Raw genomic sequence first — 24250 nt, 5'->3', positions numbered from 1 at the left:
TTGACGATGGCTGGCCAGATTGCTGACATATAGAAACATAGGTTTTTCAAAAAACCTTAGAAGGATTCAAAAGACACTTATAGAATCGGTTCAAAATTCTAATTTTCACGATTTTTCAAAAATAGCAGATCTACAAGCTTGCAGCGCGGCACTCGGTGCCGCGCTGTGAGCTTGTATATCTGCTATTTTTTTACATTTAAAGCATAAAATATTGCGTCATAATGTGTTCAGGCCTTAAGTTGTCTTGCTCAGGCACTTAGAACGGGGCTGGGATAACAACCGGAGACCTTCTGTTTCCCAGGCATTGAATTTAGACTTAAGCTAAATTCCTTACCCGAGTGGCCTTCACCAAGGGTTGTGAACGGCTCTACTAAGTGCTACGACAGCTATACATCCTCACTGGCAGGTGAGCGAATTGGCTCTACATACTCTAAATGTATAATAATTATTATTATTATTATTTATAATATCTTTTGGAATGTACCCTAATGTGAGCTTGGACAATGTAGGTCTATATTGAAATACCCAGCAGAAATTCACAGGGTAGGAAGTTATGTCAATTTAATTTATATTGCACTTTTCATACACAGTAAACGCAATGTGCTTCACATTAAAGCTACAATAGTACAAAGGCATCCACAATAATGGTAAAGATAAAGTACATAATCAAAGTTATTATTATGTATCCTACTGAATACAATGGTTACCAGGCAGTCGTACAAATAAAAATAGAATACAAACCAGGTGAAAATACAAGAAAATGCCTAGTTGCTATGAGTTGGCAAAGCAAACAATAGCAAAGCTAGATCTACTGTACAGGAATTGAAAGACATCTTTAACCAACTGAAATGCTTGGCTGATAATATCTGTAGCATCATAGGATCCTAATAAACATCTGCCAGCCACACCGCAACTGTTTCTTAAATCAGTTCAATTGAGTAATTGTATTGGTGTGTAGTTCTGCAACTAACAATTATTTTCATAGCGCTTTTCCTTTGATGATTTCTTTTGTTTTTTATAAATCAACACAAAAATTACTCCTAGTTATTTAGTTGATTAGTCCTATTCCTAAGCCCTATTCTAAATAGGTCTACTTTGTCGTACAACAGTGTGTCACACTGTTGTGAGCTTGCCTTGTAGTGAATGAAATGCCTGTCTTGTAGAGACGCTATTTTGATCTTTGTTTGAAAGAATAAGAGCAACATTTCAAACGTCTCCCCAAAATCGATAGCTCAATTAAATCGATTATTTTGATTAACTGTTACACCCCTATTGGTCTGACAAGAATAATAGAACAATATGTAATATAACCTATAGTGCAGGGTTCCCCAATTAGTTTTCCCCAAGGGCCGAATTATGTCTAGGCCTAGGGTACCAAGCCGAGGGCCACAACATTGCAGGGGGCGACACCGGCGTTCCCGCTACTTCAGCGACAGTTCAGATATCGTCGTTGTCAGGTGAAAATGTTGTATGTCCAAAACCGTTCGTTTTGCATTTATCATTTATTAAATTATTTAAACTAGTGAAAACAGCCGATCTACAAGCACACAACGCCTCGCGGTCGCCTCGCACCGCGAGGCGTTGTGTGCTTGTAGATCGGCTGTTTTCACTACTTTTGTGCGACAGCCTTGTATGATTTGAGAAAGAACGTACAAATTAGGATACGAGATTTCCACCCGACAACGACGATATACTAGTGTTGTTGCTGCTCTTATACCACCATTATTTCTGGGGTTGGTGGGGGCCAGACAGTAGCCCCCCGCGAGCCGCAAATGGCCCAAGGGCCTCCTATTGGGGAACCCTGCTATAGTGCTTTGTTAGAGCCATATCAATGGAATGTACTGTACATATGTTTTTTCCTGTGGCAATGAATGACATGGCTGCACTGGAATGACCTCTATGCTGTCCCCTGGACAAAGTCATTCACTCTCACTGGGTCATCATTACTGGAGCTGCGGAAAGTAAGGACACCAACATACACAATAAAAAGGCATACTTCGCTTGTTTGTCACATTATAATAAAACGATTGGCCCACTTGGAAAACCCGTTGAATGCACTACTTACAGTTATATAGGCAATGCCACTGTCTGAACCCGTCGCTCCGTAGTGCACTTGGCTGAACCCAGGAGATTGCTAGAAAATGTAAGGTTTGTGCAACATTCTTGGATCATTTCAATAAAGACACAAATATGGTGCAGATTCTCTCCCAGTGTGCACGCTATAGCAGCAACCAACAATCAAACGTGTGCCTTAAAGGAGTAGTTCACCCCCAAAATGACTTTTTTTCTATTGATTACTCATGCCATGGAGAGTGGAGTTCAATAATATTTTTTGGTTTTTGTCACATTCCTAAAAATTTGATTTGAGTAAATTTACCCCCATTGATTCCGGATGGGGACCCGTTTCGAAACGGGTCCCCATCCGGAACGAATGGGGGTACATTTATTGTTATCACATTTTTGTCTTAGGAATGCGACAAAAAACTAAACATATTATTGAACTCTACTCTCCATGGGGTGACTAATCAATAGAAAAAAAGGCATTTTGGGGGTGAACTACTCCTTTAAGTACTGAGATTCAAGTGACACCCTTGCATTTAGTCATCATTTCAAAACAAGTCTGGTAAATCTTGGATTTTCTACAAAATACATCATCATAAAAAGAACATCTCAAATACTGTATAGTCCAGACTCCAGAAATAGAGAAACAATAAAGTTGAAAAGTTTGTGCTTAAACTCTTAGTGGTCCCTTCATTCCATTACACATCCTTGTTTACATACAGTGAAACATTACACACTGTAAAGCCTAATAATAGACAAGTAGTACACACTGTGCAGCACTGTATATCAATGTCCCAGTTCCAATGAGGCAATATACAGTATGTTTTTGGTTTTTTTTGCAACCCATTTTCACCCAGTGCCAATTTCCCATGTAATCCTGGGCTCTGCTCTCCCTCTGCCGCGCCTGGGAAGACAACGGACTGACCTCATGCTTCCTTCAATGCATGAGTAGTCCAAGTTGTTTCTTTTCACCTGACAGGGGGGATTTCCCTGGGATGGACGTAGCGCGTGGAAGGAACACGTTATTCCAACCAGTTCCTTTCCCCTCCATCAGGTGCCCCGGCTGGCCAGGGGGAGGCATTATTGAGACCAGGATTACTGCATGTTATTGTGAGGGTATCAACCCTAGGAGACGCAGGGAGAACATGCAAACTCCACACAGAAAGGCCCTATCACCGACCCCACCTAGGGTGTGGGCGCTGATGATGCGGAGGGAGAAACACGCCCCCAGCACCCCCCGGCGGGAATCGAACCCAAGACCTTCTAGCTGTGAGGCGAAGCGCTAACCACTGCGCCACCACGCCCCCTTCAATATACAGTATGTTGTCTGGCCAGAAGGGAATATCCCTCTCCCTCTGTTCTTGACCTTTCATTCTTGGAGTGACCATGTAAAAACATACTGAAGGATTGTGCAGGGACAGTAAATTGCAGGGCATAATGACTTGTTTCTTAGCGCTCTGGAATATGGATTAATTGCCTGAGGTTTACCATTATTCAACAGCTGTAAGTAATGATGCAGAGAAAATAGTTGCTTAAAGACTGACTATCAGTCAGCCAACCCAGACCTGCCAACCTTGGAAAAATGTTTTCTGCTTCTCAGCTGCTCACGAACACTGGAACACCAATCGAAAACACTAGACACCACAAAGTCAGAGGTAGTCATGCATGCATGCATGCAGGCAGGCATACACACATGCATGCATGCATGCAGGCAGGCATACACACACAATCAACAGTATCTGATCTTGTGAGCTATGACTTTGTAATAAGGGTTTTCATTTGTTACCGTGGCTTGCGATTATAATTTAATTAATTAAAGTAATACCATGCTGATAATTTGTCTGCGCTGATTTATTGGCTTTGGTGCAACTCTGTTTGATGTTTGTTTAATCTATACTGAGAGCATAGATTAAACATTAGAGCACTGCACAATAAAAATCACAGGGCAAAAGCGTACAGGACAGGTTGGCAGGTATGTTAGGTTGTGCTGTGTACTGTATATACTGTACATGTATCGTCGTTGTCGGGTGGAAACCTTGTGTGTCCAAAACCTTCCTTTTTCTATTATTTTAAAAACTTTTTGAAGTAGTGAAAATAGCCATCTTAAGCACACAATGCCTTGCACCGCGAGGCGTTGTGTGCTTGTAGATCTGCAATCTTCACTACTTTTGTGTGACACTTTTGTATGATGAAGTAGGGCTTTAATTTACAAAAAAACATACACATTTGAAACTTGGAGATACAAGGTTTCTGCCCGACAGTGGCGATATACTGTATACAGTATATATAGTATATACTGTGTGTATATAAACCTGACCAGAAAGGCAAACATTCTACACCAGGCTAACACCAGAAGGTGTGAGACAGTTGAAGAAAGAAACTGAAGGCTGATCATTGAAGGGTCACTGCAGAGAGGGAAAATGCCCAACTATAATAGTTGATAACCGGAGTGGTCAGGGCCTCTTCTGCTGAGCACTGAACGAGAGGTCAACCAGAGCAGTGTTGATTTCGTCGACTAAAACTATGACGAAAAATGTTCGTCGACTGCATTTTTTTCACTGACGAAAACTAAATAAAAACGAAATAAAAACGAAGCTGTGATGACTAAAACTAAGACTAAATATATTGTCAATTTCGTCAACAAAATAAAAACTAGACTAAAACGTTAGGGAGGGACTAGTGGAGAAGAGAGTCATTTTATGTTTGGTTGGTCTCAGGTGTTGCGTGCTGCGACGCGTTGTGAGCTTGTAGATCTGCTATTTTCAGCACACACCAAATGTAAAATCAGCCATTACAATGTCATCAAGGCCTGCCAAAATGCATTTCAGTTGACTAAATCAACTGTAGATTTAGTCGCCGAAAAATCTTTTCAGGTGACTAAATTATGACTAAAACTAAATGACATTTTATTCAAAAGACTATGACTAAAACTAAATCAAAATTTGCTGTCAAAAACAACACTAAACCAGAGGATACCATATCACCCACCGAAATACCCACAGAAAGTCCCGTGAAAGAGCAAAAGGGATAGATAGATTCAACCCCTTGCTACTCCACGTCTGAGGCCTCATTGTCAGAGTGGTGGCAGTTACTGCCTTTTACCCGGATGTACTGGACGTGGCGGTCGTGGTCTCGGGAGGAGGCCCCCCCGCAGGAGCACAGCTGCTCTGTGAACAGGTTGTCGATCTCTTCCAGCTGAAGGCCCTGGGTCTCTGGGAGGCAACCCAGGACGAAGAGGAGGCCCAGGCCCGCCAGTCCCGCGTACAGGAAGAACGCCCCTGGAGGAGTGAGATGGAGAAGGTAGCTATCAGTGTTGTTTTTGACAGCAAATTTTGATTTAGTTTTAGTCATAGTCTTTTGAATAAAATGCAATTTAGTTTTAGTCATAATTTAGTCACCTGAAAAGTTTTAGTTTTAGTCTAATTTTAGTTGACTAAATATCATACGATTTTAGTTGACTAAATCTACAGTTGATTGAGTCAACTAAAATGCATTTTGGCAGGCCTTGATGACATCGTAATGACAGATTTTACACTTGGTTGCATGCTGAAAATAGCCGATCTACAAGCTCACAACGCGTCGCAGCGCGACGCGTTGTGAGCTTGTAGATCGGCTATTTTCAGCACGCAACACCTGAGAGCAACCAAACATAAAATCTTCTCCACTAGTCCCTCCCTAACGTTTTAGTCTAGTTTTTATGTTGTTGACTAAATTGTCAATATACTACATTTTTCGTCATAGTTTTAGTCGACTAAATCAACACTGGTATCTATTAGGGTTGTAACGATACATTTGAACAGCGATACGATACGCATCACGATACATGGTTGACGATACGATACATGGACGGTATTGGTTCATTCATGGCGATACGATACTGATTCAATTCAATGATTTAAAATCGATATAGTAACTATTTTGAAAAGAAATTAAATCTGTGTGAAACGTGTCAATAGAGCAGGGAAATAACTATTATTATGGATATAAATAAGGAAACACTGTGATTCTCTAGCAAATACTGTACATGAACATTATATTTCAACACATATGGACAATCCCGCACCTTGACATGAACACAGAGATTACACACGTTTATCGACAGACCAAGAGTAGTTAGATGGAATGGAAAAGTAATTAGACCTCTCTTTTTCATTTTCCTTCTTAAAATTGCTAAATACAAGGCACAAATACACAAAATAGTTTCCATACAATCGATTATTTGCATTGCAAAATGATTCGATACCGATTATCTGCATTGTAAAACGATACCGATACGATACAAAGCCAAAGCGGTACGATATTTACGATACGATACAGTTCAGTTACTATATCGTTACACCCCTAGTATCTATTATATGCATTCTGTCTGATTAATTATAATACCACATTTCTTCTGAAGACATGGAGTGTACATTTTCACACCTATACACCAAAGGTTGTGTTGGACATGTAATTATCATTTTTTTTTTTTAAATGCATGTGTTTTATACCAGACGTCCAGCAAGAATATTATTCCTACCATAGTAAGTGAGATACTCTGCCACGTGTAGGAAGGTGAGAGACACCAGGACGTTGAATGTCCAGTTTACACCAGCTGAACAGGCGTTGCCGGTACTGCGGGCCCACAGAGGGTATATCTCGGAGTTCACGGTCCACGGCATAGGGCCCATACCTGACAGGGTGATATGGACAGAGAGACAGATAGGAAAAAAAGAGAGAGGGTGAAAAACAGAAAGAGAGAGACAGATACAGGTAGAGTGTGTGAGAGAGAGCAAAAGGAGACAAGAGAGAGAAGACAGAAAAGATAGGTGGAGAAAATGTAAGGAGAGAGACAAACAGAGAAATAGACGTGGAGATAAATTGACAGGCAAGTACAAATAGACCATGCAAAAGAGAAAGACAGGAGAGGTAAAATACAAGGAATGCAGGCGGACAGACAGACAGACAGACAGACAGACAGACAGACAGAAAAAGGGGAGTAAACGAAACAAAAAGAGTAAAACATAACGACAGACAAGCAGATTAACCATTCAGCTGTCATGTATTTTATTTCATTTCTTTACACATTACTACTGTGTATGTGGCTGCTTTTATACTAGTGCTCTGCAAGAGCTGCATAAATGAAGGAATTGAAACGGTCAGAGAACAACTTAGCATCTGGTAGCATGGCATTATGGAAAGGTGTGCATTCAGGGATTAACACAAGTTGTGTTCTCTAATCAGTGGCGTCAGTTCAGAAAAAGGTAAGGTATGGCAACATGACTGGTGTCTTGCACGCGCGCGAAGACACCAGTCATGTTGCCATATCTTAGCAACAGGCATGATACATTTATTTTAAGAAGTACATTCTATTTTTTTCCCCAAAAATGTCTATTGTTTCTTGGGCTGGATATGGCAGTCTGGAACAGTTATTCAAGTGTGACTAAACTTGGCGTAAACGTGCCACAATTAACAATAATGAATTGCACCTGTGCAGCTGACCTGCGGAACCTGGGAATATACCATTCTGTCAAGATGGGGAGAATACAAGTGTGGAGAATATAATTATAATACCTTGTTAAATTTTGCATTTGTAGTTATTTTACTGTAATTTAACAACATAACCAGCACAGATAGACAAAGAGACATTCATGGATTTATATTTTAAAGTAACTTAGTATTCTCCCCCCTGGACCCAGGGCATGGCAGCTGCATACACCTGCCATACCCAATTGACGCCCCTGTCTCTAATAGTAAAGACTGATATAAAGGATAGCATTACGGACCAGGTGCAAAGCAGGCCAGGTACAGGATGAGCCCCAGCAGAACCAGCCAGGAGTACAGGCTGGGACAGTAGTTGTAGGCCCAGAGAGGGCCATCGCTGGCAGCCGTCTGGTTGGAGGAACACCTGGGGAAAATACACTTAGTTTTTGTAATGACTTCTTCTTTGGCCATTTCCCATACCTTTTCTCCCAATATATATTCGTTATGCCAGGGGTCTTCCACAGGGGGTCCAATACCCATAGGGGGTCCTCAGAGTTACTGCAGGGGGGGCCACCAAATCCTTGTGTGATGGGATAATTATTTTAAATGAACAATTGAACCCTCACATCCCTATACTCCGAGGATAACTTCAGCCAAAAATAGCAGTATCTTACAAGCTGCGCGAGGCGTTGAGAGCTTGTAGATCGGCTATTTTTGGCAAATATGTCTGGTGTATAGGTAAAAAAGAGCAGACTAAGTACAGAGTGAAAGGTCAAGTTTACTAAGTATTGACGGATTTATGCTTTTAAGTGGTTAAGTGTCAAACAAGTCTATGAATCTTTCTATGAATAGATGAGAATCTCACACATTTATACGATATGTAGAGCGGGTCCCTGCTTCCTCTCTCTCTCTCTCTGCTAAGGGGTCCTTCGCCTGAAAACGTTGAAGACCCCTGCATTGTGCCAATACAAAATTTTCCAAACACACTAATCTTGTCAATGCTGACCCCTACAGGTTTGTTTTGGGACTTTTTGGTCCTACAATAGGGATGGTATTGAAACCACATGCCTACTTCTATAAGCAGGCATTGACACTAAGGCTTGCCCACCTGCCCCGGCAGGTGAATAAAACTTTGGGGCAGGTGAAGTTTGCTTTCAGGTTGCCCGACAGGGCAAGTGCTCATTTGAGAGGGGACACGACCGTCTATAAACACAACACCAGATATCTGTCTAAACACCTGAACGTGACCATAAAAAAAATATTTAAAATGACGAAGTGTGAAACCATAGCAATCATAACTACCTACAGTAGGTATTTGGATTTGGAGGTATTGAGGTATGATTCAACATTTGTATTTAGTTAAATTGAGTGGTAATTAAAATCTTACCTATCATTTTATAATGGACAATTTACTTTTTGGGCAAGTGTACATGACCTTTGGGCAAGCAGATCATGACCTGCACTTGCCCGACGGGCAAGTGCCTCTTAGACCTTAGTGTCAACCCCTGATAAGCCTAACACAGATGGTGAAAATCACCCCTCCAGACACACAGCACAGACCCTGACCTGCCCCAAGCAGCGCGTTCCGTGGACTCTTTGCTGACAGGTGTGCAGGAGCAGTCCAAAACATTGGTGCCATTTTCACGGTAACAAAAGCCACAGTCGGGATCCAAAATGCATAAAGAACAGGACCTGGGGGACACAAAAGAATGCACCACCATCAGTATCTACTAAAGCGTACAGTACTTTCATCTTCATCCTCTACTACCAGGGGCGTCACACCAAATTCTGGGCCCTGGGTACAAGAATTCACTCCGGGCCCCCCATGAATGCCGCGCTGTGAGCTTGTATATCTGCTATTTTTGAAAGATTGTGAAAATGTGTGCAAGAAACCTATGTTTCTATGTCAGTGGTGCTCAAACCTTTTCATTTCAAGGACGCCCAAGATGATATGTATTTGGCCACGGACCCCCATCTCCAAATATTTAGTTCCAGGGACCCCCCAGAAGCAAAATTTGAGTTACAATTGTCCGCTTAAAAAATACATATATTCAAAGATTTACACACATTTTCACGACTTTTCAAAAATAGCAGATCTACAAGCTCGCTTGTATATCTACTATTATTCAATAGCTAAAGTTACTAGGGCCCCTCCACCTTGGGCCCTAGTAACTCAGTCCCACTTTCCTCCCCCTTGTGACGCCCCTGTCTACTACGGCACTGTTTCCCAAACACTGACTCGGAACCTATTTGTGGGTCGCCGACATTTTTTTGTTTCCTACATTTAGTTTTTTTTATTATATTCACAATATTTTCTAAAATCATTTCCCAAGATTTACATGAATAACAAAGTCTTTCTTAGAAACATTTTTCTAAGTAATTTCATCAATAAATAAAAGAAAATGTTAAGAAATAAAAAAATAAAAAAATTGAAAACAAATGTTTCACAAGGCGAATCGACACGTTCTGAGCTTGTAGATCTGCTATTTTCACTAGTTTGCAGATCTGCCAACCCTGGCAAATTTTCGTGCCCGCGCGGCACCCGCAGCGCCCGCGGTGCAATTTTTGTTGTTTTCCCGCACAAAACAGCGTATATTTTGGGGGGTTCCATGCACCTTTTTGGGTGGGACCTTTACAGTTATGTTAACAAAATTTCACACCAGAAATGTAGCACATTGCATGTCTTGACTTACACTAATAGGAGGAGGCAAGATGTTAGAACAACCTTTTAAATAAAAATGCCATTTGGTCTGGAGAAAAAGTAGGCTAGTATTACCAGGCAATACAGTAATGTTGCTTTGGCAATATTGTTGACAAATCTTTAATAAAATATACTAACTGCACTTGCTCAGAGTTAGTTAACAATAGACTAGCAAAACAGTCTCACCAGTGACTTAATGAATGAACATACATCAACATAATCATGTTATTCAAATAGCAAAATAGCTTTACATTGTCAGGTAGGCTATTTACCTTTAAATATTTACCTGTGTCTTTGTTAAACATTGTTAATTGAGCAGCCTAAATAAAACCACCTTTCTGTGCATGATTTGCATGAAGTTGAAAGTATTCAACTCATGTAGGTTTCTAGTGCATTCATTAATTGATATATAGGCCTACATTGTGTATAGATCACATACCGTCTAGTCTGTATATTCATTCATAGAGGATACAGGCTACTCATTGTTAACAAACCATTAATGTCTTCATATATTCACAGGTGATAAATAACTTTCACCTTTAATGTTTTTGACAATACATATAGTCCTCCTAATTCATTCATTCATACTCATTTAGAGATAGCTTTAGAGATGGATATTTACTCTAAAGCCCAATCATGGTCAAAGTATGTTTCAGTTTACTGTACTACGACCTGCGTCACAAGTTTTCCGACTTTGCTCGCGTGCAACACCGTCGTATGACGAAGTACAGTATAACACGGGCTTCATACACAACAAGCTGTAGCGGTGGCGACCGCAGTTTAATAGTGTAATATTATTGTACGTTTATATATTACCTGTTATACTACAGGCAGCATTGTGGGGGGCGAATTGTCCCTGTGCAACTGCATCGACTCCGACGACTCGCACAACACGGCCATTCTCCGTTTATATAAATTAATCTGATTAATATCGCCGATATATGTACAAACCGAGCGGCGACAGCTGACTACATGCTGACATGAAACCAAAACAAACTCCTGTTTCCATCCGGTTAAATTCTTCTTCTGATGACAAAAAAAGAGCATACCTTCTGTTCTAGTGCTCCCCAGCGCCATGCGCCCCATTCACACACCATTCAAGTGGTGTCTGGGAGGAACTACACGGCAGGGACCAAAAATGTTTCACTTCAATAGTGTGCTGCAGATCCCCCAAAGTTGCGTAGCAATGAGGGGAAATAGCATACCTGCGTATTGACACTTAAAATGCGTGCTGTTTACGCAAAATGCGTATAGATTGGCAGGTCTGAGTTTGGGTCCCGGGCGATTGTTCTTTTTTGGCTGACAGGCTAAAAAGTTTGGGAACCACTGCTCTACAGGACATGAGGCCACAATGAGTTGTAATCGCTTTAGGTCCGGGACAGCTGCTTATATATATTATTGCAGTTTTATTACAGTGGGTATTTAAAGAACCCTACTATACTGGTTGAGTGAAATGTGTGTACTGACCCATATAGTGTGCAGGTGGAGTTGACAGGGCCAATGGGGTGCAGGGAGACAGGAGGAGAGTTCTGGGCTGATAACAGGAACCCTGCTGCCAGGACCATCAGACTCAAAGCAGTACCTGCATGAGAGGGTGAAAAAACAACAACTCAGTGATAGATGGACGATATGAAAATGTCATATCACGATTATTATATTATCGCGATAATCAAAATATCCCCAACATCCACTATCCTGGGGCGGAACATTTGCCAAAACATAGCCGATCTACAAGCTCACAACGCGACACGTTGTGAGCTTGTAGATCTGCTATTTTTTGGCAAAGAGATTTGGTAGAGAGTGAAAAAAAAGACAGTGTCAAGTACGTATACATTTTACCAATCAAGTACATTTTACCAATAGAGGGTTTAAATGGTACAGGATATGCAGCTCGGCAAATAAAAGGTGAATTGATCCCAGTGCATGACGGAGGACGATTTCACGATAAATGAAATCTCCACTATACAATTATCGTGAGTGTTTTTTTTTATCACGATAAACGATAATATCGCTTACTCAGCGATTCAACCAAATGGTTTCAAACTTGGCCCAGTCCAAAAACCCTGGCCTACAAATATTCAGTGTTCATTTAACACTGGGAGTGTACAAAAGTGTGGGTCCATTTGGTTCCATTTGTACACTCTCTGAGTCATAGTGGATAAATGAACCCTGAAGATTTCACTTAAGTGATGTTGTTTAAACCACAGGTTTATGAAACACTGTAGTATCTCATTAGTTCTAAGACAGTATTTAATTAAAGTTATTAAGACAGATTTGACTGTTGCTTTAGGTAAAACTGATCATGATATGAAGTTAAGATTGGCTTGCCATAATAGACAGTGTAAGAGGAATGCAAAGAAATCTTAACCCTGTTTTGAAGAATATAAAATATCTCTGATGGTCCAACAAATTATCATTCATTCAACGTGATAGATTTTTCTAAAAGTGAAAAGAAATACAATATTTATCATGTTTCTTGGCTGACTAAATGAGAAAGACTATACAGTACATGATTGTTTCCTCTTAAGGAAGGGAGTGCAACTACACAATTAAATATGTGTAAACATACAGTATATATTGAGGAATTATTTCAAATATATAATGGGATAGCATGTCCTAGTGTGTGTGTGTGTGTGTGTGTGTGTGTGTGTGTGTGTGTGCGCGTGCGCGCACGTGCATGCGTGTGTGTGTGAAATCATTCCTCAGTACAATATCTCATTTATCTAGAGACCCAAAGACTATCAGATATAAGATACAAACCTAAAATGCTGGCCAACGTCAGCTTCCTGCGGCCCACCCTCTCCACAAGCCACACCCCCACCAGGGTGAACAGGAAGTTGGTGGCGGCGGTCGCTGCCGCCATCCAGATGGCTTGCTTGTTGTCTCGCACTCCTGCCATCTGGATGATGGTGGCGCTGTAGTACCTGCACATCGGTTAAAGAGGAGACAGTTTACAGTAACCACTCGACAACACAGAGGAAAGCAGTAGCAGTTACAGGCTTGACTTCTAGACCAGCGCAGGACCAGCGTAAACAAAGCTGTTGAAGCAAGCTATTTCCTGAAGAGACGTGATTGGCCGGTAGTGTATCATGTGTGTATGATCTGCAATGTGATTGGCCAACGTATACACAACGTATACGGATGATGCAGATGACGTCATTTTGCCGCGAAATCACGCCCCTGTCACGGCTAAGTAGAAAACATATAAAGAACAGGCTTTTGGGGCTGAAATGAACGGAGTGGGTGTTCTTAAACTTTAGCGATTTAATAGTTAGGACAATTTTAAGATATGTTTTATAAAAAAAGTTACATAGTATAACTTTAACTATTGAAAAATAGCAGATATACAAGCTCGCAGCGAGGCACCGAGTGCCGCGCTGCAACCTTGTATTTCTTTTAAATCGTGATTTGAATATATTTTTATAAAAGCGAACATTTGTAACTCAAATATTTGTTTCTGGGTGGTCCCTAAAACCACATATTTTGAGATGGGGGTCCGTGGCCAAATGCATGTAATTTTGACATGAAAAAGGTTGAGAACCACTGATTTAGAAGAAGGATTTAGAAGACATTTATAGAATCGGGTCAAAAATATTCAAAGACTTGCACAAAATGTTCACAATTCTTCTAAAATAGCAGATCTACAAGCCCGCTGTGAGCTTGTATATCTGCTATTTTGTAATAGTTAAAGCATAAAATAATGGGTTCATACTTCGAAAAATTCAGTTCTCAGTTCAGTAGAAATACTTTAGCAGATACTGGGACGGCCCTTTTGATAGTGTTGATATTAACATAGGCCTACTGGCAGATACAGGTTCCTTATAGAGGGCAATAAAGCTACAGCACCGTGATGAGGCGAAATGATATTATTATGTAGCAGTGAATACTTTGTGTTGCTAGACTGAGTTTGAACGCTGAGAACTTGGATGTAAACACCAGTTGTAGATAAGGTCAGAAGGTAGGGAGTATAGGATGGAAGGTCACAGCTGGCAACCAGTCAGTGGCCCATTTGTTCTATGGCCGTGTGAAGGAGATAAGGAGTCCTTGGCTTTTTACCTAGCTCTGTAGAGAGGAATGTGTTGTTTTTTGCTTTAGCCATGTATGAACTGAGAGTCAGGGTAGGGCAAGGCAGTTTGTTTTGTCTGTCGTTGATGAAGGACGTATGTTTATGTTGTGTGACTGTTACAGCGCTGTAATGTTTTCTATTATATTTTAACATTGTTTCTCAAACAAGGTTTGCTGATCTTTTGAGAGTTTCAATTCCGCTATAGACTCTTTAGGCCCATTCCCACTGGGCCAGATAACAGATCAAAAAAAGTCTCTTTCTCCAGATATTTTTCCATTCAAAGTGGATGGTAGATACAGATAAAAATATATATTTGCCACAGATAAAAGTATCTGTGGCAAATATCTGTGGTAGATATTTTTTTTATCTGTATCTACCATCCACTTTGAATGGAAAAATATCTGGAGAAAGAGATTTTTTTATCTGTTATCTGGCCCAGTGGGAATGGGCCTTTAGACTGGAGTCCATAAATTAAGTAGGATTTCTACGTCAGTGGCCTGTAAGAAGACAACAGGAGTACATCTTCTGTGCTAGGCATGTGCATAGCCTCACACAGCTAAACAATCCACCCATGTTAAAACTTATACTGCAGTTAGTTAGCTGCATTAGTATATAGTCTGGCTATGCCAGGCTACATAGTACATACATGACAGTGTTGATTCCAGACAGCTGTTGAAACATCTGGAGACCACAGCCCACGGTGAGGGCCCTGCGTGTTGGTGCATGGCTCAAGATTCGCCAGATAATCAGCCCGCCTATTGTACAAGTAAGAAAGTTCAGATATGAAAGGGACAGTTTACAGTTTAGGCATTTAGCAGACGCTTTTAATCGAAAGCGACTTACAATAAGCAGGTAATACTACACTAATAATACACACCACTATAATAATGCCATTTCTAAACATACTACTTATTAACTGAGAACCAATGTCAATACTATCAACAATCTGTCATCATGCACACAAGCTATTCAAAATGGACAGAATCATGATTTATTTTGACATAAATGTGGAAAATGTTTAAAGACAAATGGTCATTTAAAAAAAAGAAAAGGGAAACATTTTTCTAGTAGGCCTACCTCTAAAGGCCCTCTTACATCTAACAACTTTGAAAAGATTTTGGACAGATTTGTTAAGATTTCTAAAAGACTACCCTCTCACACTATACGATTTGAAAAAGACTCCCCAAAGACTTGATGTCAGTTGTTAGATGTGAGATGCCTATAAAGATTTTGTAAAGACTGGTACAAGATTCCCTTTTATTTTCTGAAATAGGCCTATTATAGCCATGTGTTCCTATTCCTCTGACTAGCTCCCCCCCCCCCCTATATATATTACTTGCAGATATAAATTATAAAACATTAACCACTTTAGTCCTATTGAGCTAAATGAAAATAGCCAATCTACAAGCTCACAACACGTTGCATCGCAATATTGCAGTATTGATACTTTTACTTGAGTAAAACATGTGAGTACTTTTTCCCTCACTGCATGCACAGATTGCAGTCATTGCACACACACACACCGAGCTCCGCCCTCCTCCCTCTTTACACAGTGGTAATCAACTAACACGCAGATGAATGTAGGTCTTGTTTCTGAAGCTTTAGCTTCAATGCCTAGCAATCATCTATAAAAAAGAAAAGAAAAACAAAGGTGCACTTTCACGTTAAAATAATGCATAATGAGAGTAAGTATAGCTTGTGAGCATAAAATAATCCCACAATGAAAGTTCATGCCATTAACTCTGATCTCACACAGCTGATCTGGTTTAAGTGTGTTTGCTTAAAAAAAAATATATAATAATAATAATCTTAGTGTATGTCATAGAACCTCTGATCACGGATCAAATAAAAACATAGTATTTTAAAGTTGGTTGTGTTGAAACATAGTAACAAAGACCTCTGGGACAGACATCCTGATTCGTACAGTACTACAGGTACAAGACTGATTCAGTATTAGTGTTAGCAGTAGTATGTGAAAGTGATGAATGAAACTCATTAGCAGTGATGGGCAAGCTACTTGGAAAATGTAGTTAGCTAAGCTACAAGTTACTCTCGATTAATATAGCTTAAGCAACAGTGAAGCTATCCCCAGAGAAATGTAGCAACATAATGAGAAACATAATGAGAAAGCTAGCTACATCGACACTAGTTTCTTTTGTTGTATGTAGGCTATCAACTTCACAATCAAGGACAACTTTCCACCAAAAGAAAATAGGCAGTGATTCATAGAATGTGCACACGGTGTATCCAGAGCATTGTCTGTATCTCGATCTATACGATCTCTCTGAAAAGGCTTACCCAAGTGTCAGTCGTCATTTCTAAACCAACTAATCACCATGGATTTTCTCTGGGGATATTGTCTTTTTTGCCCACAAACTTTATTAGTGTAGCTTTTGTGGTCACTACTGGGGTCTAAAAATAGCTACGCTACAGAAAATGATATTTGGTTGAATGAAAAGGAGTGACGCTACCGTGACGCTACTGAGAAATGTAGTTAAGGCTAATAGCGTTGCTACTTGTGGCTCGCTACTGCCCATCACTGCTCATTAGGATGCCATGATCTCTCCGTCATTAAAAAAACATGATTTGCTACCAGTAAGACTCCCTAATCGGGAGATAAGCGACCGTAGGTCACATGTACACACAAAGAGGGCTGTAACTGCCATTGGTTCCTAGTTGTGTGGGCAATGTGTACCGATGTGCGTGATTTTAGGGCAAAATCTGTAGGAGCAGTGTCCAAAAATGTGTTTTGCAAGAATCGGCCTCATGGTGGCGCTAGAAGAGGGCCATGTGAGAAATGAGGGGTGGGGTCTTCCGCGTTGCCTTGGCGGACGAATAGGTACCGGCCCCGGCTCTCCCGGACGCTCCTAGCCCGAGTTACGGCATTTTATGTGAGCTGCAGTGGAGGGGGTCCTCCACTGGGGGCGCCACCACTTTGGCATCCGTTCTGGAGCACCAGGAGTCGGTGGTCCCCGGGAATTCCCCGTGAGCAGCCATGTTGGAGTGGTCATTTGGTCATTTTTGCACATTTGGTCTTTTTTTACATCTGGGGGTCCCCCAGGGACCTGGGGGTCCCTGGAGCTCCGGGGGTCCTTGGAGGTTGTAGTTTGGCAGCCAAGGAGCGTGTGTGCAAAATTTGGCATGGATCGGGGCAACGGTTGCGGAGATATGAGCAGGGCAATAGTGTGACGTGTGAGGTGTGACAGACAGACGGACTGACGGACTGACTGACTGACAGACGGACTCACTCACAGTTTGTGCAGGTTTTGATAGTAAGTGCGACCTACGGTCGCAATCAAGTTACTGTTCTATTGCTGGCACTTGAGATGTGTGTCACAACATAATTAAAACATTGTTGTTGTTTTTTGGCACCTTTCATTGCTCGTCATCTCCTTCTCCTCCTCCTCGAAGGTTTTACGGATACAGCTGACCTAGAAACAGCTCAGCTAAAAACAGCAGTGCCCTGACGCGTGACAGCCAGTGACGTCACGTTTCACACAAGTCTCTCGCGCGAAGGTATTTCTGTAGAAACCAGGGACGTGCTGGGCCCCTGATTCAGCCCGGGAAAAGGAGTTGGAGAGGCCCTCATTGCGCGCTATAGAGAGAGATCTCTCTCTGTAGCGTTGCTGCTACTCAAAGATTTGCCGTTTCAGATCATGACAAGTGACAAGCTAGTGGGCCAATTATGAGTTATATTTAGTTGTTGTCGGGTGGAAACCTTGTATGTCCAAAACCTTTTGTTTTGTATTTATCATTTTAAAAATGATTTAAACTAGTGAAAACAGCCGATCTACAAGCACACAACGCCTCGCGGTGCGAGGCGTTGTGTGCTTGTAGATCTGCTGTTTTCACTACTTTTGTGCGACGGCCTTGTATGATGAAGGGCTTTGCTTTGCGAAAGAAATTACAAATTTGAAACTTGGAGATACAAGGTTTCTGCCCGACAGTGACGATTTACTTTGTTGGCCGCCCAGCCCCCAAAATGGAACGAAGGCCGACATTTTATTTGAATTTTTTTCCTAATGGCTGGCCTGGACCGGCCGGGAATGAACCGGCCGTTCGGGAGTTGTCCCGCTTTTCCCAATGGCCAGCACATCCCTGGAAGGTATTTCTGTAGAAACCTCTCACCTGCCCCCGCCTCCTTCTCCTCTTCCTCTATACTGGTCCACATGGTGTCATACTCCTCGTCGATGCTCCGTTCCCCTCTGATGCGGCTGAGCACACGCCGGGCCTCCTGCTTTTTGCCCTTCTGAAGCAGCCAGCGAGGGCTCTCCGGCAGGAAGAGGAAGCCGGTGAACTGCAGAATGGCGGGGACCACAGACAGACCCAGCATGTACCTACAGTACAGGAAAAAAAATGTTAGAGGAGAGGGAGAGAGTGGGTTGGGAGTAGGGCATTCACGAATAGAGATTTTTTGTATTTCAATTATTCGACCTCAAAGTATTCGAATAGTCGAATATTCGACAGGACTGGCCAAACTGTCAAATATTAAGTAAGCAAGAGGCGAACATTGTGAAAATAGCCGATCTACATGCTATGTACATGCTATGTAGATCGGCTATTTTCACAGTGGAACCGAGTCACATTAAATGTAATAACTACAATTCCAAGTGCTTGTCGGGGTGGGGGTCCCCAGTTCAAATATGTTTATTTTGGGGGTCACGGCCTAAAACGGTTTTGAGAAGCCCTGGTATGGACGGGTTTCTGGTCCACACGTTACACTGATAAGAACTAGATGCGTGCAGGGTCGGTACCAAAATTAGCCAATGAAACCAGCGCTCCCCAAAACAACAGGTTTGGGGATTGGTAGGAATTGATTACATGATACAGTCAGCTGTGCATTTAGTCTCAATGTTTGTAAACAAGAAACCCGTCTACAGAGCATTAACAAATTCAGCAACCAGGGGCATTGACAACTCATTCTTATGACTTCCTATCTAGCCACGCTTTATACGATATATTTTTTAAAGAGAAAACAATACAAAAATAAATATAAGCGAATATTCGACTTCGGTGAACAACATCGAATAGTGACTTTGATATTCGAATATTTGGTGAATGCCCTAGTTGGGAGTGGAGGAGGACGGAAGGAGAAAGGGAGAGAGAAAGAGACACTGGGGTGAGCAAGAGGAAGGATGACTTTATGCCATTCTGTCTGCTAACAACGAATCGAAGTGTCATCATTGACAACAATATTGTCACATTAGAAAAGTCAGAAAGTAATTTTAACTCCTCTGCTGAGTAGCCTACGAAAGAATGAAAAGGGACAGATAGAATACATACAAGGCAAAATAAAATGAGAGAAACATGATGAAACTGTGTGTTGTTGATGTACATACGCATGCTTCATTTACACCATTTCTCACATCAACTCATTCAACAATCTGTGATTCTCACCCACAAATAACACCTCAGCTGACTATTTGAATTTGTCTTTAGATGTAGCAGCTGGTAGCGGCCTATTGAACACAGGCTCTGCAACCATATTATTAGTAGTAAAGGTATTGCATACTGTACAGTGCTTTTAGGTGTATTTTTAGTTTCTAGTTTCATATCGAGTAAAAATAATCAAGAATACTTGATTCTATATTATTCAAGAACATGTTCGTGACCCCGGAATCAGCAGTTCCAATCAATGTAACATGCATGTGTGGGTTGCAGTATATATAAAACACACACAGTCTGATATGTTCAAAATTGGTTGTGTTTTGAGATGTATTTCCCTGTGAAAGAAATCAGCCACTCGCAAATAAATACAAATAAATTTACATTTATTCTGAGAATAGTAAACCACAGCATGGGACATGTTGAGGACAGATATGCATAGGGCTGTCACGATTATGACATTTTACATGACGATTATTTGTCCCTCAAATAATTGCGATTAACAATTTAATTGTGTTTTTCTCGTTGACAATTACATCTCTGTTTGGCTTGTAGGCTTTGAAGTTGCATAATATGGCAGATATGACACATAACCTAAATATACAAGAAATGACTGACATATTTGACAACTTTACACTTTAAAAAGAACATTGATAGTGGAAATAGCCGATCTACAAGCTCACAACGCGTCGCATCGCAACGCGTTGTGTCTGCTATTTCCACTATTTTTTACTTAAAAAAAAAGATATGAACATTTTTCAACATGGAAACGATTATGACGATTATGAAAAATAATCACGATTATGTCAAATAATTGCGATTAGATGATTATGTAATAATTGTGACAGCCCCAGATATGCAGTCATGTTTTATCACTCTTAGAAGACATACGACACATACATACCTCCAACCATCATGTTGCAGGTAACTGAATGCTCCATCAATAATACTGGCAATGAACTGGCCTCCAGTAATAAAAAGGGTGTTAATGGTAACCAGCTGGCCTCTCAGATGAGGAGGTGACACCTCCGCTATGTAGACAGGCACTGTCATGGAGGCTATACCTGAGGCATAAGAGAACACCATCTCTGAGAGTGTAAAAATGGACCAGCATCACTGTACGTGTATCATTCACTGTGAATAGATTATCGTGGCAGTTCTAGGTCATGCAATTCGCCTAGGCCTATCTAATTTTCGAGTCACACTTTTACAATGCTATGCCCTTCAAATTAATTTTGACATAATTTATACATAACGATAACAAAGAAGGATTCTCTGAACACCAAAGCATATAATGATGTACTGTATTGGCTATGTCCCCCCCCCCCAATCCAGTTAACACTTTACAATAAAGAGCCTTGCTCTTGGGGCAATCTGTTAGACGTGGTCATGTGTGACTAGACTAACAGCTATAAGGCAACCAGTCAGGTTTGGGAGGTGTGTTTATTCATATTACCGGAACTTTACATAGGCTCTAAGGCTTTTTCCTGTTTCTGTACCCTATTATTCCAAGACTCATATGTCTAATCTCATGTAGCCCAATAGGCTAATAGCCTAATAATAATACATATTTTTTTTCCCTTACAGTTTTTATGACTGGACTGCTTTCTTATTTTTCCCCCTTTTGTTACTGACAATTCCGCTCGCATACAGTACTGCGTTCTATCCGTCTGCCTTTCAATGTTATATGAGATACATAAAGTGGTTCCTGTGTAAATAAGCCAAAAAGCTTACTCGGTAACTCAGATGTCCTTTTTTTCTTTTTTGACCTTGTACAAGTAATTTGTACTGTCATGATGAATCAATCAATCAATCAATCAATCAATCAATCAATCAATCAATCAATAACTAATAATAAGTAAAGGCTATAACGTACCTATACCCAAACCTACTATAATCCTTCCCACCAGTAAGAACCATTTGTTGGGGGCCAAGCCCAGGACGACTCCTCCGACGGTGAAGATGGAACTGGCCGTCAGGATGCAGAACCTGCGTCCCAACGCGCCGTTCAGCGGCCCGCCGGCCAGCGCGGCCAGCGCCGCGGCTCCCACCGTGCTGGAGACCAGCAGCTCCTGCCACAGGTTGCTCAAGTTCATCTCGCTCTTCAGGAGCAGCATGGCTCCGGACACCACTCCGGTGTCGTAGCCGAAGAGAAAGCCCCCCAGGGCGGAGAAAAATGCCAGAACGTAGACGAAACCCGGCGTTTCCCCCCTCTGACAGCTGTCATATCGGTCCAGTGCGTCACTGTGGTCCCGGGGCTGCAGGTGGCTGCCGGCCCCGGCATCGCAGGGAGCTCCGACGAGACTCTGCTCTCCATCGTCCACTGCTTTCCTCTTCATCAGGTTGCTCATCCTCTGAGTCTAAGAGCTGTAGTCATGATGATGACTCCTGCTGCTGCTGCTGCTGCTGCCACCTGGGTTGCTGAACATACGAGAAGCAGGTGTCACTGGCATTCACAATGTAAGCTACTTGAGTAAAAGTATTACATTAGAGTGCATCAACATGTAGGCTACTTAACGTGCCAAAAGTAAAAGTAGTCTACAAAATGTTTGAAAATAGCAGATCTACAAGATCACAACGCGTCGCTGAGCTTGTAGATCTGCTATTTTCAAACAGCCTAGGTATAAAATAGGGCTAAACCTATCATTGCGGATCATTTCATATTAATCAGTCTTGTGGGCCGAGTATCAAACGGCTACAGCGCACGACGAGTGCGTAAATGAAATGAACTGTTATCCAACGTGCATTTAGTTGACCTATTTGTTTTATTATAGCGCAGGAGCGATCGATGTAAAGTAATTCTTCCTGTCAAGAGGACTGCTGCGTGCGTCAAAACTGATGTGTAAACAGTCACGATGGAACGACTACGTCAGGCGAGCCACCACGGCCATGACTCCCATCCATACTTTAATCTATCGGCATTATAAACAAACGAGAGGAAATTAACGTTGGATAATAACATCATGTACAAAACAACTGCACTGCCTGCCGTGTGAATGCGTAAACTCGTCTTAAATAGAACTTAGAGTATAGGCTTGGGCTTACCTTACATATTTTGGAGAAACGAACTATCCTGAATGTTGCTGCTGTGGAGTACTGTGCATGCATCAAGCACGGTGAAACAAGGTAACGTTCTGCCGGAAATGGACCGATTTTGCTTTCAAAATAAACGTAGACCTATATATTTACATAGTTTCTTGCAAACTATTTCACAAATAGGCCTACCAAGACCTCCCTAGGGCAGTGGTTCTCAAACTTTTTCATGTCAAGGAAGGACCCCAAGTTTGACATCTATTAGGCTACATTTAATGGTATTTCTATCTCTGGGACCCCAATTTATATCGTCAAATCAATGTTAATTTAACTCTGAGCCATAAGGGTCCATTTGGTTCCTTACTAGGCCTATCTATTATTTAGCTGGGGACCCCCTGAAACTCTCTCAATGACCCCTGGGCCTGGGGGGTCCCCGGACCCCACTTTGGATTAATCATTACGTGAAGATAGGTTGTCACTTTAAACTACAGACCTGCGTAACCTACCTTTAAAGTGTACTGTAAAGTATTTAGTATGTAGCAGTAATAGGCCTATGTTAGAGTCAATAACTAGAAAACAAAATCCCCCTGCTTTTTTTAAACAGCTCCATAATTTGACCAATGTCAGCCATAGTAAAATCAGACCTACTTGTGAAAAAGATAACCTTGAAAGATATGGGTCAGCCTCAGTTTAGCATGCTGACATGAGGCAAGTTCTCAAGCAAAAGAAAAAATTGTCTTGTTGTAGAATCTGGGAGAATGTTTCAATCCTTTAATATGACATCATTTATGTAGGCCTATATTGTTTTGTCTGTCGCAGATAATCACATTATTTCAGAGCTTATTATGGATTTTACTGAAAATAAACAATAAATGCCTAATGTAACGTTTATTAAAGGTAGGGTTAGGGTAAGTGATTTTTATCTTTGATATTAAAATATTAGTGTTATATATTGTGACTTGTGTTCAGTAACAGGACAAGAGTCTCCATGTCTCTCCTGCTCGTTATTAAAAAGCAAATGCATTTTCAGGTCAGGATACCAATTTTATCCAATCAGGAGGATAGAAAGTCACGACACAAAGAAATTTGCAGACAAAATTGGAAAGTTAAGCTGATAAATGTCTACTCTCTCCAATTTTCTGTTTATTACAGAGCTTTTATCAGAATATAGTGCAACTGCTAATAACAAAAACCTTTCTGTTTTAACCTAAAAATATCACTTTAACCTACTTTTTATTTTTTCCTTTTATTTTTTTTTTAGGGCAAATGAAAGTCATTTCAGTCATTTCAGTCAAAATACTTTATAAACGTTAAGGATGTCCATAATTACAACACCAGAGGCAGTGCCACAGATCACGTTCAACCCAGAGTCAAATCAAAGAAAGGGTCAAACTCGTTCTTCTGCTATACCACAAAAATGTGGAATGCCTTACCGAAGGCCATAAAGGAGTGTGGATCACTAGCATCCTTTAAAATTGCCCTGAAAAACCACTTACAGGCAGCAGCTGTTCGCAACTGGTAAAAACCTAGCCCAACCCTAC

The 24250-nt window shown here is 41.2% G+C and overlaps 1 protein-coding gene across 2 annotated transcripts; it reads right to left on the bottom strand.

Moving 5' to 3' along the window:
• Positions 1 to 1615: 1615 nt before the first annotated feature.
• LOC308294651 (proton myo-inositol cotransporter-like) lies at positions 1616 to 22792 on the bottom strand. 2 transcript variants are annotated; one of them, XM_080737416.1, is made up of 13 exons: positions 22722 to 22792; positions 21553 to 22097; positions 20581 to 20740; positions 18420 to 18628; positions 14938 to 15046; positions 12986 to 13149; positions 11693 to 11807; positions 9091 to 9216; positions 7827 to 7948; positions 6581 to 6733; positions 5164 to 5339; positions 2066 to 2134; positions 1616 to 1952 (listed from the first exon to the last, which is right to left on the bottom strand). In XM_080737416.1, exons 2-13 carry the CDS (start codon positions 22025 to 22027, stop codon positions 1944 to 1946), a joined length of 1887 nt encoding a protein of 628 aa, XP_080593542.1. In that variant the 5' UTR covers positions 22028 to 22097; positions 22722 to 22792; the 3' UTR covers positions 1616 to 1943. The 2 variants fall into 2 exon arrangements, with proteins under 2 accessions (XP_080593542.1, XP_080593541.1); XM_080737415.1 differs by having other exon boundaries at positions 1616 to 2134.
• Positions 22793 to 24250: the final 1458 nt, after the last annotated feature.

Source organism: Nannobrachium achirus (genome assembly GCF_963921795.1).
Source record: "Nannobrachium achirus genome assembly, chromosome: 11".
NCBI lineage: Eukaryota > Metazoa > Chordata > Actinopteri > Myctophiformes > Myctophidae > Nannobrachium > Nannobrachium achirus.
The sequence above is the reverse complement of the archived record's forward strand: the minus strand, read 5'-3'. Positions and strand labels throughout refer to the sequence as shown.